At 43.2% G+C, this 16,546-nt stretch overlaps 3 protein-coding genes across 4 annotated transcripts in view; 1 reads left to right on the top strand and 2 right to left on the bottom strand.

Moving 5' to 3' along the window:
• The window catches only part of LOC117560095 (olfactory receptor 1D5-like), a 945-nt gene extending 782 nt beyond the window's left edge, over window positions 1–163 (bottom strand). Inside the window, exon 1 of the mRNA XM_034236861.1 lies at window positions 1–163. This exon is cut by the window's left edge and continues 782 nt beyond it. Within this exon, the coding sequence (XP_034092752.1) occupies window positions 1–163 (163 nt within the window).
• LOC117560118 (GTPase IMAP family member 8-like) overlaps window positions 1–16,546 on the top strand; it is an 80,006-nt gene that overhangs the window by 59,040 nt on the left and 4,420 nt on the right. Inside the window, exon 6 of one of the 2 annotated variants that reach the window (XM_034236908.1) lies at window positions 2,186–2,549. The exons of the other annotated variant lie outside the window; for it this stretch is intronic. The gene's annotated coding sequence lies outside the window, so the exon portion shown is untranslated. Of the gene's footprint in view, window positions 1–2,185; window positions 2,550–16,546 lie in introns of those variants that run through there. 2 annotated transcript variants of the gene reach the window in all.
• LOC117560094 (craniofacial development protein 2-like) lies at window positions 4,982–6,139 on the bottom strand. The gene has a single exon (XM_034236860.1). The coding sequence runs from the start codon at window positions 6,137–6,139 to the stop codon at window positions 4,982–4,984; it is 1,158 nt and encodes a 385-aa protein (XP_034092751.1).

The raw sequence follows: 16,546 nt of genomic DNA, 5'->3' as shown, positions 1-16,546 counted from the left end.
GAAGCTTTTTGTGCAAAATGATGGTCACAATAATGGTCAAATTTACCAGCCAAATCACAAAGTAACACAGCAAAGTGAGAGTAAAAAGAACAACTCTGTAGTTTGTAGTCCCACTTAGCCCTGACAGAGTAAACATAGTAACTACTGAAACATTATTCATCATCAAATCTTAATTTCTATTGTTATTGTAGATTACATTTTAACAATACATAACATTTCAGTAAACTAACGCTTTTATCCAAAGTGACTTATAATAAGTGCAATAAACCATAAAGATTAAGAAGAAAAGTGCAGATATATTTGCTTCAAACAAGCCAGACCATTGAAGTGCTGATGCATTAGTTACACTCTTTAGTGCCCCTTTTGTTCCACACTGCAAACATCAGAAATGTTATTTACACGACCTTAATGATGGGAGATGCCATCATCAACGGTGCTTTCTGTTCTGTGTCCAATCATTGCCTTACAAACCGTGTTGGCAGTTGTTCATTTTCTCCCATGGCATTAGCCTGTAATGACATTGGTACCATGTGACTTCAAACTGAGATGTGTCGGTGTAGTCCTTGTATCAAAACAAAAAAACAAGTCTCCATTGCACTTTTTTAATAGCCAACCAAACCCCTGTTGGATTGAATTAAATAATTTCAAGGTTAATAGGTTAACACATTATTTATTTGAAAAAATAGTTTGCAGAAATAAAATAAAATGATATTAATAACTGAATGTTATGACTTTCAGAGAGTTTCAAAATTAGAAAACACCCTATTTCTAGTAACAGGCCACACATGGTTCAGAAGTTAAGGGTGCCATTACAAACTCCAATGATATTACAGGAAGAACATTGATCTAATAATGTACGTAAACAACAAACATGACTATTGTTGGTGTGTTGAATCAACATAGGAGGTAAATGAATAATATACTTTAGACAGCAGTAAGTAGCCTCACTGTGCTTGCCGAGGTTTTATCTGAAAAGCTGATGTTAGTAGTGAGGTCACAGGCCGGGGCAAACAGACAATGTCATTTAGACAAAGAATATATTATATATGAAATATGTTGCACTAAATAAGATGGATTTAAACATTTGCAGAATTCACATCAAGTTTGAACTGAAACTTGGATAGACCAAAATAACAGTGCAGCGGTTCTTATTGAATCAACCCGTCCCAACTTAAGTTTTATGAGTCAGGAAAGAATGCATAAGACAGGGGATTCAGTTGCTATTTTGTTCAATGATTCCCTTCAATGCAAGTAGACATCTTATGGAAACGTTGCTTCTTTTGAATATGTGGCCCTTCAGCTTAAATGCTCCTCTTGAGCTATGTTCCTAAATATCTATAGAGCAGCCAAATACTGTGCAATTTGTTTTGATGACTTTACTGAACTGCTGTATAGTGTGTTTTGACTTTAATAATAATAATAATAATTCCTTACATTTATTATAGCGCTTTTCCAGATGCTCAAAGCGCTTTACTTTGACCGTCTAGTCATTGTTGGTCATTTTAACATCCATGTAGACAGACCCGGCGCTGTGGGAGGGCCATGGAGGGCCAGGCCCTCCCATTTGACATTCCTGCCCTCCCCCAATAAACACGTTTTATTTTATTTATAAAATAATTATATATATATATATATATATATATATATATATTTATATATATATTTTTTAATAATAACAAAACTGTGAACTTTAAGACTACGATGTATGTGATGTCAGATAGTAATATAAGAGTCATAAATGAAAAACAGGTATGACATACTATATGACAGTAAAACAAGAATAGAGTTTAAAAGGGGAGTGATTTGTAAAATAAACATAAAGAAATAGTAAATCTGTTTACAGTTCTGTCTCATATGGGTGTTGATGAAGAGAGGTATATATCAATTAATTTTGCTCTCCAAGTGCACCAGATTGATGCTTTTAACTTCAATATTAAAAAGCTTGCCCCCGGACCCCCCTGGAGGATATGAGGTCCAGTCCCCACTTAGAAAAATAGCACTTTAAACCTGCTTACACCTATATGCCTTGAGCTGATTATCGAGCCTTCATTGTAACAGTCGCGGGTACACTGTGTATGTGCGTGTGGGGAGTGTTGCAGTAGAAAATTCCGCTGTAGCGCCCGGTACATTAATGGGAAACCCTACATGTTTGAGCTACACCGATACTCTCTCTCTCTCTCTCTAGGTCGTCCTCAGAAGAGCCCTCCATTGTTGCTTCCAGTCATCCCGGTTCTCCATACATCTGGCCAGTTCATCGGTACTTTGTGCTCCTGCGTCATTCTTGAGTACGTGCACGTATGTTTGTGCAGGACGTCCTCGTGACCGATACCCGTGTGTTGGTTCCCACAGCATCAATTTGCCGGCTGGCAGCTCTTGATGCCTTTGTCAATGTCCTGCTAGTCTCATTCTCCTGGCTGCAATTTTCTCACTCACCCTTGGTATTCCCTCGTACAGGATCTTGTTGGTTACATGTACACTCTTGCTGATGTTAAGTACTGCTCGCAACATTCTGGTGTAGCATCCGTCTAGAGACTTTTGCAGGGTTGGCTTCAGGGTCCAGCATTCACTGCCATAGAGGAGAACAGACTCTACCGTTGCATAGAAGAAGCTGAGTTTGATTTGACGGGGGAGGTTGGAGTTCCATACACTGGTCATGCCGTTCAGGGCCCTCCATGCAAGTGCTTTCCTCACCTTAAGATCTTGCTCGGTTGAGTTGACCCATGAGCCCAGGTACTTGAAGTCCTTGACTTCTTTAAGCACAGTGCCTTTTGTTGTTGTCAGAGGTGGATGTTCCGGTAAGATGTTATAGGTGATAACCTCAGTTTTCTTGGCGTTTAGCCTAAGGCCAACCTTGGCACACTCTGACTCCACTCTGTTCAGGAGTTCCTGTGCTTGCTCCACGCTGTCGGAGAGCAGGCTGATGTCGTCCGCATAGTCCAGGTCTGTCAGGACTACTGTGGGGTGTCGTCTCGACCTCCTTGGTGTTAGAGTGAAGCCAAGATCCTGCTTTCGTCCACTGATGGCCTTCCTGAGTGCATAATCCAGGACCATGATGAAGAGGAAGGGGGCCAGGGTGTCCCCTTGCATTACCCCAGCCAGGATGTCAAACTCCTCGCTGTTGCCATCTGGGGTCACCACCCTTGCCCTTGTTCCAGCGTACATGGTCTCTATTGCCCGGAGTAGGTTGGGAGGGACACCATAGGCCTCAAGGATCTTCACCATTGTGCTTCTGTGGATCGAGTCAAATGCCTTTTTGAAGTCGATAAAGCACAGTACAGCAGTCAGGTTATCCTTTTTCACCTCCTCGATCATTCTCCTTAGTGCCAAGATCTGGGCTGCGGTGGTTCTCCCCTCTCGAAAGCCATTCTGGTTCTCCCTCAGGTGAGGGTCGATGGCGTACCGTATCCTGTTTAGTATCATCCGGTTGTAAACCTTTGCGGTGATACATGTCAGGCTGATGCCTCGGTAGTTGTCTGGCTTTGAGAGGTATCCAGCTTTAGGCACCGGGATGATGTTGGAGAGAGACCATATATCAGGCTGCATGTTGTGCAGTAGAACGAGGTTGCAAAAGTCTAGGATGAGGTCATCGAGATCACAGTACTTTAAGACCTCCGGGGGTATGCCATCCGGCCCAGCACTTTTGCCCTCTCTCACTGTGGACTTCGCCCTGGCAAGCTCACTGGCTGTGAAGGGACCATCGTTGATGGGCAGGTTCTGGAGGTTCTGACTTCAAGGCTGGATTATTGTAACTCTTTATTATCAGGGTGTACCAAGAAGTCAGTCAAGTCGCTTCAGCTGATTCAAAATGCTGCGGCTCGTGTACTAACCAGAGTTAGGAAAAGGGACCACATTACTCCTGTTCTGGCTGCCTTACACTGGCTCCCTATAGAACACAGGATAGAATTTAAAATTCTTCTTCTCGCCTACAAAGCCCTTAATGGGCAGGCGCCATCTTACCTTAAAGAACTCATTATACCCTACTGTCCTACTAGGGCATTGCGTTCCAAGAATGCAGGGTTGTTGGTTGTTCCTAGAGTCTCTAAAAGTACAATGGGAGCCAGAGCCTTTTCTTATCAAGCTCCACATTTGTGGAATCAGCTTCCAGTTTGTGTTCGGGCGGCAGACACCCTATCCGTTTTTAAGAGTGCGCTTAAGACCTTCCTTTTTGATAAAGCTTATAGTTAGGGCTGATTAGATTCAGCCCCTAGTTTTGCTGATATAGGCTTAGTTTGTCGGGGGACATCTTACTTCTTCCTTCTCTCTGTCTATACCTGTGTACTCTCATGTTCCGATTAACCCAGCTTCCCCAAATGTCTTTCTTTTTGGTGTCTATATACGCCGGGATCCGGAGTCATGGATGATCCTGCGCTCCTCTGTCCTGGATCGCGAGCCCTGGATCTTGAGTCGTGGCTGTGGTCCTGGATCATAGGTCCTGGATGGATATCCTCGTGGATTCATCTTCCTATTATACACACATGCATTTCCAAACATTTGGACTACCTATGTTGCAAATGTATTATCTTTTCAATTTACACACGGCATCTATTGCACGTCTGTCCGTCCTGGGAGAGGGATCCCTCCTCTGTTGCTCTCCCTGAGGTTTCTCCCATTTTTCCCTTTAAACTGTGGGTTTTCTTCGGAAGTTTTTCCTTGTACGATGTGAGGGTCTAAGGACAGAGGGTGTCGTATTGTCATACTGATATTTTGTACAAACTGTAAAGTCCACTGAGACAAATGTAACATTTGTGATATTGGGCTATATAAATAAACATTGATTGATTGATTGATGGAGGAATGCTGGTATACTTTCCTCAGCTCCATCCGCTATTGTGCCCAGCAGGCTTTGGAAGTGGTTGAACCAGGTCGTCACCCTCTCCTCTGGGCTGTGTCCCTCAACCTGTCCCTCCTTAGTCCTCTTCCGCCCAGTCATCTCATTGATGACCCTCCAGGCCTCCCCATATTGCCTTTCACCTTGCGCTGCCTACACTCTTTGCACACTCTCCATCAGTTCCTCCCCTTTGATGGTGTCGTAGGTACTGAAGAGAAACTGTTTGGCTTCGTTCAGTACCCCACGTCTCTCCAAGGTTGGTTCACGCTCAAAGTTGAGGCGTGCTTCCTCCACCCTACCCCGTGCTGCTACGACCTCCGGATGTCTGGACCGTAGGGTGGTTCTGGCTCTGTCCAGCACGGGCACACATAGCCTGGTCGCCTCCTCGTTTGCAACAATGCATCTCCTGTATTCGCTGCTGGGCTCCGCTCCCTTATCCAGCTGCCGAAAGCGCTTCCTAACCTCCTCCGTATATCTGGTTTGTAGGCCAGGGTCCGTTATGAATGCCTTCCAGTCATGACGGATCTTGGGGCTTGGCTTGGGGACCCTGAGGCTCAGTCGCACCCTCATGGAGACCACGCGGTGATCAGAGCCCACAGAGCTGAACGTGCTGTACGGTTCAGCATTCAGGATGGAGTTCCTCCACTTTTGCCACACAAATATGTAGTCCAACTGACGTAGCATGCCTGTGGCTCGATCTTGGAAGGTCCATCTCTTGCCTGTTCTTTTCCGGAACATGATGTTCACTGCCAGTAGCTCGTGTACCATGAGAAGGGCCATGAGGTATACGCCATTGCGGTTGGTAGAGTCGTGGTATTGGTAGGGTGCGTCCTCTGGTCCAAGCCTTGCATTGAAGTCACCCAGGATTGCCAGGAAGTTGTGTGCTGGGACATCTCGGACTGCTGTTGCAAGGTCCTCATAGAACTTCTCCAGCTCCTCAGATGGTGCCACGTTGGTGGGTGAGTACACGACTATGACTGTTGTTACTGGGTTGCCTGAGAACTCTGCAATAAGGATCCTATCGGTGTGATGATAAACCCGACGGAGAGCCTTACGCGCCCGGGGGCCCAGCATTAGCCCTACTGTTGCAGCCTGGGCCTTGTTTCGCCATGCAGATGCAGTGATGAATGTGCATCCCTCCACTCTGCGATACACGATCTGGTCATCAGTGTGCACTCTTCTGTGTTCCTGGATTCCCAGGATCTCCACTCCCCGTTCCTCAGCACAGTGTGCTAATTCTACCAATCTAGCGTCTTCTCTCACTGTACATGCATTGAAGGTTCCCATTACAAATGGTCTCCGACAACGCATGGAAGTATAGGATTTGGGATGACTTTGTTCTTCATTGTAACAGTCGCGGGTACACTGTGTATGTGCATGTGGGGAGTGTTGCAGTAGAAAATTCCACTGTAACGCCCGCTACATTAATGGGAAACCCTACATGTTTGAGCACCCTCTATGAAACGTCAAGCTACCCCGATACTGGCTGTGGCATATGACGGTTTTGTGTGCCCTCCCATGAAAATCGTATGCCCTCTTTGTAGATTTGTTCTGGCGCCGGGTCTTTATGTAGACAACCCCCAGGACAGAGGGGCTAAATAACTGTTTTGTGATAACTATGGACAGACTCAGCATGTGACGGATCCGTCGCACAATAAGGGGCACACTCTGGACTTAATTATCTCTGAGGGTCTAAACATCTCCAAGGTTGTGGAGACTGATGTTGCGCTCTCTGATTATTCCTGTGTTTTCTTTGAGATCTCTATATCTGTTCAAACACAAGTGTTATGTAGGTGTCACATCAGGTGTGACTGTGCCTTTAAGATGGCACCGGGAGTTTGGGGATGTGTGAACCGGTAGTTTTTGTTGTGAAGCCATGGCAGCTGGTTCAATAAACGGTCAACTCAAAAGCCGTAGCCCATAGTCTTATTAAACACAACATTGGGGACTAGGATTATGGATTCTCTACTCTCACCTCTCTCCCCGTTCCTCGCACTGCCTGGCGAACCGCCGATCCCGTGGGTTTGCTGGCTTGAGTCCTTCGAAACGTTCATAGTAGCCATGGAGCTAGCTGATGCTAACGACGACAGGAAGCCCTGCTGAAACACACGCTGGGCAGCGAGGGACAGCGGATTGTTTGGACTCTCGGACCCGCTCCGAAATATGAGGACTGTGTTACACTGCTCACTGGACACTTTGCTGCTCCACAAAATGTTATGCTCCGGCGGATTGTTTTTCGGCAACTTCGGCAACAGGCGGGTGAGTCCGTTGACCAGGTCAGATCAGGTGGCTGATCTGAGGGGACTAGCCAGCCTCTGTAAATTTGGGGCGCTGGAAGATGAACTCATACGGGATCAGCTGGCTGAGCACACTAATAGCCCGAAGCTCAGAAAAAAGTTGCTAATGATGACAGATGAGCTAACTTCAGCAAGAGCAGTGGATATAGCTTTCCAGCTCAAGTCAACAGCAGCCTTAGCATCACAGCTAGCTCCCTCCTCCAGTTCTTTTCCCCCCAGACCCATGCTACTAACTCAAACGGTGGCGCTACCCATTGACCTCCCAGGGAGGTTTTCCCTGAGGACAACTTGGATGTGAACTTTGCAGTACGCCAGGGTACGGCAACACGCCGGGCCTGTGGTAATTGTGGCTCATCATCGCACCAGAGTCGAGCTCCAAACTGCCCTGCCAAGGGACAGAGGTGTCAACGCTGTGGCAGGGAGAACCATTTCTCACGGGTCTGTCGCTCTGTTCCCGCAACCGACAGCCCACCTGCACGTATGCCTGGGCCGCACGCGCTAACGACCATCCACTCAGTGGCCGCCACCTCCCGACCGCTAAAGTGCTGCACGGTGGAGCTGGATGGGGTCTGCCTTTCCGCTTCGAACACTCACTGCCAACGCCGAGGATCTGTACGGGTATGGACACTCTAAAATAGGAATGGCGGGCACGATCACCTTTGCTGTGCGTTAAGGGACTAAGGCTCTCCCTGCATTCACCTTTCAAGTGTCTCGCCAGGGGGCCAACCTCATGGGTTTTTGATTTGTTTTGTGAGCTGGGTTTCACCCTTGTGGACAATTCTGGGGCCGTCATCTTGTCTGTTGGCTCGCCTTGGCAACAGCACTGGCCTGCTCTGTTCAGTGGTTTGGGCTGCCTCACCGCCTTTGACCACCAGCCCCTCCTCAAGCCTGAGGTATATCCGGCCCATACGCCGCCTGCCTCTCGCCCTGCGCGACGACGTCACCGCCAAGTTGTAAAAACTCTTGGACGCGGGCATCATCGAGCGCATTGATGCTTCCCCGTGGATTTCAAACCTGGTGGTGGTGAAGAAAAAGTCAGGGGGCCTGCGATCTCAGGCCGGGGAACAAGGCTGTGACACCTGACAGGTATCCGCTGCCCACAGTGGAGGAGCTAGTCGCACAATTCTACGGCTCCGTGTTCACAAAACTAGACCTTCGCCAAGACTACCTGCAGGTTCCGCTGCACCCTGACAGCCGCAGCCTTATAGCTTTCGTGACGCATGTCGGAGTGTTTCACTATACCCGCATGCCCTTCAGCCTCAGGGCCGGTCATCTTCCTGGACGACATAGTGGTTCATGGTGCAACACCGGCCGTTCATGACAAACGCCTGGCGAGGGTGCTGGACGTCCTCGCCAGTCACAACCTCACGCTAAATTGGGAAAAGTGCACCTTCGCCGTTCCAGCCATCGAGTTTTTGGGGTTCGAGATATAGAGACAATGGTGGAGGAGTGCACGGCCTGCCTGGTCAGTGGCAAAACTGGCCCGCAACCCCCATCGCCCCTTGCAGCCCTCCTACCGTCGACAGACTAACAAACCCCCCCGTGTCAGTAGCCTCTGAACTTCCATTCACCACGGCCTGCAATGAATGTGCCTCCTTCTTCACGAATAAAATTCATAAAATCAGACAAGCTGTCAGTGTCTCTGTATCAGGTACATCAAATGTGTTGTCCCTGTGTCCACTTAAAATAAATTCAAATACCATGACACTATTCTATCTGATTAACGATAAAGACCTAGAGCAGTGGTTCCCAACCTGGGGGCCGCCAAAGATCGCAGGGGGGGCGATGATTTGAGGCCAAATATCATATTTAGACTTTTTTATTTTTATTTTTTTTTACATATAATTGTAAAGCAATACATGATTGTCACTAAAAGCCTTGTCTCTACATTACAATAAAATATAAAAAATAATTGATTAATTAATTTGAATACAAATTCAAGTTAGTAGCTATTAAAGGCATAAAAAGACAGAAATGTATAATTCTTTCTTTAATAGAAATGTTGCTTCTGCCCGTAAAGTGTCCAAACCGGGCTTTTCTGGATAAGCGCATTTTTAAAACATAGTCATTGTCCATGCCGGTTTCAGTTGGATTATTTGTCACAGTTGCTCCGATCAGATCGGTCTCCTCCATTTTGTAGATTATGTACGACTTTTGAATCCACATAAACACATCTGCAAAATCCGGTTTACTTTGAGCATGTGTTTTAAACAGTTTAATCCCTTTGTGAATTGTTTCCACTTGCGCCGTCCTTTAATTTCTTCATACAGCGGGAATCCAAATGACTTAATCCTGAGTCCAATAACCATCAAAGTCACTCCAATAGTGCTCCTTAATTACGCTTTCATCCTCCTTTAAGAAAATACTTCACATTAATTACATTACATTACATTGCATTTAGCTGACGCTTTTATCCAAAGCGACTTACAATAAGTGCGTTCGACCAACAAAATACAAACTTGAAGAAAACAGAATCATATAAGTACATCAGGTTTCATAGAGCTAAAACATTTCAAGTGCTACTCAACTGGCTTTAGATAAGCCAGTCCTTTATTAGTATATAAGTGCTTTGTTAATAATTCTATCGCTCGAAGTGGAGTCGAAAGAGATGAGTTTTCAGTCTGCGCCGGAAGATGTGCAGGCTTTCTGCTGTCCTGATGTCAATGGGGAGCTCATTCCACCATTTTGGAGCCAGGATAGCAAACCCACGTGTTTTTGCTGATGGGAACTTGTGTCCACCTTGCAGTGCGGGTGCAGCGAGCTGTTTGGCTGATGCAGAGCGGAGTGCACGTGCTGGGGTGTACGGTTTAACCATGTCCTGGATGTAGGAAGGGCCAGATCCATTCACAGCATGGTAAGCAAGTACCAGTGTCTTGAAGCGGATTCTAGCAGTTAGCGGAAGCCAGTGAAGGGAGCGGAGGAGCAGCGTGGTGTTTCATCTAGTTTGACAGTAGTTGTAGCATTTTTGAGACTTTTAAGCTTTAATTACCGCTGTTGCGCCATATTCTTGCATTTAAATAACTGTTTGGATGTGTTCCAGTCAGGCTTTCGACCGCACCACAGCACAGGGATTGCTCTTGTTAAGGTATTCGATGACATCCACTTACACACCGACAGTGGCAGAAACTCAGTGTTAGTATTATTAGATCTTAGTGCTGCATTTGAAACTGTTGACCACAACATATTACTAGACCAACTGGAAAACTAAGTTCTAAAGTTCTAAATTTGTTCGAATCCTACGGTCTTAGGACTGGAAAAACTTAGTTTTTTATAGGTAACCACACATCTGAATTGACAAATATGACATTTGGGGTTCCTCAAGGCTCCTCTTCTCTTTAACATCTACATGCTACCACTGGCTCAGATAATGAAAAACAAAAAAATAAGTTACCATAGCTATTCATACGACATTTACATAACCATTTCACCAGTAGACTATGTTTGACTGACGGGTGACTAGAGGTGCAGCTGTACAGAGAGGAGAGCAGAGGTCTGGAGATGCTTGCACAATAGCATGTCTGGGTGGATCATTGCAGAGTTATAGGTATTTTTTAGCACTTAACAAAGGATGTCTTACTACGCCTATATAGTCGGCCACTTCTGATCCAGACCTATGGCTGAGTGATAACCTCTGATAATGCCTATACATTAGGGGTGTAACGGTACACGTACCCGTACCGAAATTATTCGGTACGGGCCCTTCGGTTCGGTACAGGTGTGTACCGAAGTGTACCGAACGAATATAACGTTGAACGTAAAAAATTGAGAACGTGAACAACTTCTTGGAATAATCTCAGGTGCTGCGTCGCAGCATTCAGAGTAATTTGCTCACATTGGGTTCAACGCGTCATAGAGCGAGCAAGTCATTTCATTGGATGAGAGGCATACTATGAGAGCTGGTCAGAGGGATGCGTTCATATGTAGTCAGTAATTTGAGGAACTGTCTAAATGGCGAACGCAGATAAAGTTGAGCTCGAAAATCCTCCAGCATCATTGAAGTCTCCGGTTTGGGAACATTTTGGTTTTGCAGTTACGTACAAGGATGACGGACAAAGACAGGTGGACCGAACCAAAGCTGTTTGTCGGCATTGTTCAATTAACATTGGTTACGCGGCTGGCAATACATCAAACTTGCACACTCTTGAAAAGGCATCACCCGAACGTGAATATCACCGGTACCAAAAGAAAAAAGACTGAAGTGCAAACCCAACTCCCGCTAGCATTTAAGCCTCCACCACTCGCAGAGAGTTCAGACCGAGCCAAAGCTATTACAAACGCCAAATATCCTTATGTTGCCATGTTAGCAAAGCGCTACCTGGCTGTATCTGCTGCCACTGTCCCTAGAGAGGGTGTTCTCCACAGCAGGAGACATTGTTAGTGCCAGCAGATCTGCCCTTTCGGCAAGCAATGTGGACAAGTTCATCTTTCTTTAAAACAACATGAAAATACAATGACAAGCAAGTCCTAATGTCAAACTGGCTGCTTAGGTGCTAGTACAGTACAGTTCAAATACAGATTATTTCAGTTCATCGAAATGCTGCACCTTAATGTTCATTTTATTATATTTTGTATTTATTTGAGTGAAGATTCACAGTTTAATAAAAAATTAAAAACCCAAAACTAATAGTTTATGTTTTGTGAGTACTAGTACAGTAAAGTTCAAATACAGATTATTTCAGTTCATCGAAATGCTGCACCTTAATGTTTATTTTATTATATGTTGTATTTATTTGAGTGAATACATTATTCACAGTTTAATAATAATAATAAATATATATATATATATGTTTTGTTTTGTGAAAAAAAATTATGCTGTACCGAAAACGTACCGAACCGAACCGTGACCAAAAAACCGAGGTACGTACCGAACCGAAATGTTTGTGAACCGTTACACCCCTACTATACATATACAATAGGGTTAATAATAAGAATTAGAAAATTGCAGAGGAAAATCTTTGAAAATATGGCTCATACTTTATTCTTGACACCTTCATGAAATCATTACATTTGCTGAAGAGACCCAACAAGAACTTAATAATATTTTTCACGTTGACATGTAGTTTGGCTCACTTTGTAGACATTGCCAGTCTTTTAAATCAGATCTGCTCTCCACTTTAAATATATTATATAGTATTTGTCATATGTAAATATTGTTAGTTTGTTACAATAGTCTTAAAATAGTTTCCTTTAAATAGCTGCCATAACAGTCCTAATTTCATTGTATTGAGTGTTGCTATATATTCTTATTTGTGTGTCTTAGCATGCACCACATATACCAAAGCAAATTCCCCATATTTGTGGTAATAAAACTGATTCTGATTCTAATTGGGGCATTCATCCCTCTTTTTTTGGGAGGGGGGTGCCCTATATTCAAAATATAGCATCGTCTTTGTTCTGCTAACAGTGACCAAATTCTCCCTTTTCCTTAAAAGCATTCCAGTTACTGCATGGGTGCATAGATCCACTGAGGTAACATCATGAGGTGAATCCTTTTTTTCTGAGTTGCTGCTGGAAGTGCTGTTGTTTATTTAATACGGACAATGAAGTAACATTGATTAGATTAAAACCTACTGCAAAGTTTGCCACTTTTTTAGTTTTCATGTCCCCAGAGCAGCTTCAGATGGACTAATTGCCCCTTTTGCAGTAACTATTCAACTAATAACAACTAACCTAACTGTGACTTGCATGGGAAATTGTGACGACGATCACATTCAAAGCGAGGGGGACTTCCTCTTCTTTGGTGACGTGATTTCCGAAGAGATTGATTGACATATGAGAGCTCGGTAACTTTACTCAAATTGTCTACCTTATTTAGTTTCTTTGAACTTCTTGCATGTTAGTTCCCTCAGAAGAACTTATGATCCTAACATATGATATGATATGTACTTAGGGCTGTACCCGAATATTCGACTATTCGAATATTCGTTCGTTGGCCAACTATTCGGGTTTCAATTTCATTATTCGGATATTCGTTTTTTTATTTAAAAAAAAAAAAAAATGTATGTATGTAAATGTATGCTATCAATAAAGGCGAATTGCCATATTCTTATACTATATTTATACTTTTGAATTGCACTGTTAAAATGCGTAAATATATACAATCTCAGCATGTGCTCCTGACATCGCGTTCACTCACAGTCACGAACGCAAACGGCACGCTTCACCTTGCTTCACCTCGTTTCACACACCTGAACACAAAATGCCGAAGACTTCAGCTGTGTGGGACCATTTAAAAAATTGGACGACGGTAAGAAGAAGGCAGTGTGCCAAATATGCGACAAGAAACTGGTCTACCACGGTGGCACAACAACTCTGAAAAGTCACCGGATGCTGTAAGTACTAGCCTAGCTTAGCTTAGCTGTTGTCAAGTTGCCATGATTGATTGATTGATTGATAAGTTTATTAACAGCTTGTATATTGGGTACAGTACAGTACAGCTCAAAACATACAATTGTTAAGGGGATGCAGACCAGAGAAAGACTTTCGTCTTGTTTACATCAGGGTCCCCCATTTCCAATTCATCATATATGATATATGATGAAGCTGCTTTATCCGCCGTTTAAACAGTAACGTTACACATGATAAAATCGTGCTCTTACTTTGCTTGGAAAATAGTTGCAAGCAAGCAACCGAATTGTTTTTTTAGATTAGTTTTTCAATTTTATCCGAATAGTGAAAATAATAGGAGCAATGTGGAAACATCTGGGGCTAAGGCAATTATTGGCATACAGTTCGTTCATTTATTTTTCGTTCTTCATTTATTTAAATACTGTTTACTGTATCAGTAACAAGTATTACACAGTTAGGCCTACTGTTACGGCTATGTTATTAAAAGTATGGTTGTTATAACAGAAATATGTGTTTTGTATCTTCAGGTTGTAAAACGTTATAGACGGAATTTGGAACCAGATTTGGTCCCCGGGCGCTGCGCTGCGGCTGGGTTAAATGCAGAGGACACATTTAGTTTTAATGTATGCGAGACAATAAATAAATATAAATCGTAATAGTATGCTCTTTCTGCGCTTCTGCTTAACAGCGTGTTGTCAGGTGTCTCGGAGCGTATTATGAAAAAAAAGTGAAAAAAAAGGTTTTATTAAAAAGAAAAACAAAATCTCTCCGCACCAAATATTCGCTGCTGATTACTACCGAATATCCGGAGCCCGAAAAATGGTATATATATATGTTAATAGTTATGCATCCTGTAGATCAGGGGTCTGCAACCTTTTTGACCAAAAGAGCCATTTTACTCCTTTTTCCAAAAAAAGTTTTGTCTGGAGCCGCAAAACAGGCCTATTTCATAGTTTGTTATATCAGACAAAAACTACAGTTTTTTTGCATTTATTAGGCTATTTATTACATGATATAAAACTGTTAACCTCTAATAAGAAATAAATAACTCTTAAAAGGAGAATTTTAAATAATACACAGGCCTACTTTAAAATAAATTAAACACAGCACTTGGGGAGTCCTCTGCACATTTGAAGGAAAAAACATATTATTAAAATGGGCCCACTTTGAAATAAATAAAACATATAGCTGCACCCTAAAAAGAGTTAAAGGTAGGGGAGGTAAGAATGGAGAAACCAGCTCGAGTGCGCTAGAATTTGAAAGTACACAACCGGAAAAAATATGCCTCTGGGGGACCCTGATGTAAACAAGACGAAAGTCTTTCTCTGGTCTGCATCCCCTTAACAATTGTATGTTTTGAGCTGTACTGTACTGTACCCAATATACAAGCTGTTAATAAACTTTTCAATCAATCAATCAAACCTCTTCCTTCAGACTTCCTTACAGAGCCCCTCCTCCAACACACACGAACGCGCACATGACCAATGAGGGCACGAGATAAGTTTGTGCATAGATGGAAGGCTGACAGGCAGTTAGGCCATCCAGTTACTTTAGCCGGGCCGGCTAAAATGATTGGTCATGCTTTTTACAGCGCTACGGCTTCCAGAGATTAATTTTTGTATGTATTTATTGTCAAAGCATTTAATATATTCATTGCTATCGGGACGTTAAGAGCATTCCATGGAATATAACAAAAAGTGTTTTCTGAAATAAATGACACACCCCATTGAATTATGACTGAAGATCATCAGCTGTCTTCCTCTCCCTTGTTGTTCCTCGATACGTAAAGGCTGCACCACCGTTGACAACTTCTCTCTACATATCAAACATACCGGTAAACCAGCATCGTTTGCTGTGAAAGCATATAACTCTGTCCACACAGAATTAAATCCTGTGTTCCTCCGGTACTTTTCTTTGATTTATCCATAGTTCGCTCATCGAGCAGGGGGTCAGGTTATTCGCCTCCAAGAAAAGGCGCTCGCGCGGGACCGTAGCAGGATGTGACGCATATTTTTAGTTGACCTAATTAAAACCGTTTTGTTTTTTATTTATGTGTCACAGTATCACCTCAAAATACAAGATACGAAACATTTTCAACCATGCAACAAAATATAAATAGTCCTAAAAATACTTTTATTTTATTTCCTTCTTATTTTTGTCTAAGCTCAAGGGAGCCAGAGCAGAGGGCTTAAAGGGCCGCATGCGGCCCGTGGGCCGCGGGTTGCCAACCCCTGCTGTGAATAAAGGCTGACAGGACACACTGAACTTGTCATCAATGCAAATTCAGAAGGTTGTGTGAAAAGATAATACGGTTATTAAAAGAAAGTATGTAATATAACTAGAATAGACCTACTGTAATTCTCTTTTTTGTTTACTTCAGTCCCTCAGCCTGTTGCCTGAGGCTGGTGGAACGCACTTATTGTAAGTCGCTTTGGATAAAAGCGTCAGCTAAATGCAATGTAATGTAATGTAATGGTGGCACACATTGATTATATGACCGTAAAGAGAAAGTCATTTTTTTTAAGGAAAGAACCTGAAGTTAAAGCCACCTTCTGAAGTGGATCGTTAATTCCTGTACACATAAAGCCCCCTTAAAGTTTAACTCTGTCAATCCTCAACAGTCTCTACATAACTGCAGTGAGGGCAGCACCTTATTGTTTTACTTATGTCTTAGTCAAGGGTCATGTTTTATATGTTTCAAGTTTCACATGATTTCGGCTTATATCACATTCTATTGGTACAAAGTTTTGTAAATTAAGTTATTAGATTTTGGGTTTTATTTGATTTATTTTCAGATACATTTTGAACACACACTGTAACTATAACAATTATTACATAGCATCAAACACAGGTTTAAAACTAACGTTTTTTTCTTAAGAAAAAAACCTATTGAGGACCCACTCAACATCTCTGGGAACGACTCAATGACAACCGGCTGGTGCAGAGGACTCACTCCATTTTCAAAAACGTATTAGCTTTACTGCCCTAGTCTTAAGACACTCATCACATAGAAAACATATATTTATGTTCATGTGCTACACATAGAAACCATATATATGTATGATGGCCGATG

This window comes from Gymnodraco acuticeps, unplaced genomic scaffold, assembly GCF_902827175.1.
Source record: "Gymnodraco acuticeps unplaced genomic scaffold, fGymAcu1.1, whole genome shotgun sequence".
NCBI classification, from domain to species: Eukaryota; Metazoa; Chordata; class Actinopteri; order Perciformes; family Bathydraconidae; genus Gymnodraco; species Gymnodraco acuticeps.
The sequence above is the reverse complement of the archived record's forward strand: the minus strand, read 5'-3'. Positions and strand labels throughout refer to the sequence as shown.

What these genes read in the sequence shown, in the direction of transcription:
- LOC117560094 (XM_034236860.1), bottom strand. Translation starts at nt 6,139, where the DNA reads ATGCGTTGTCGGAGACCATTTGTAATGGGAACCTTCAATGCATGTACA.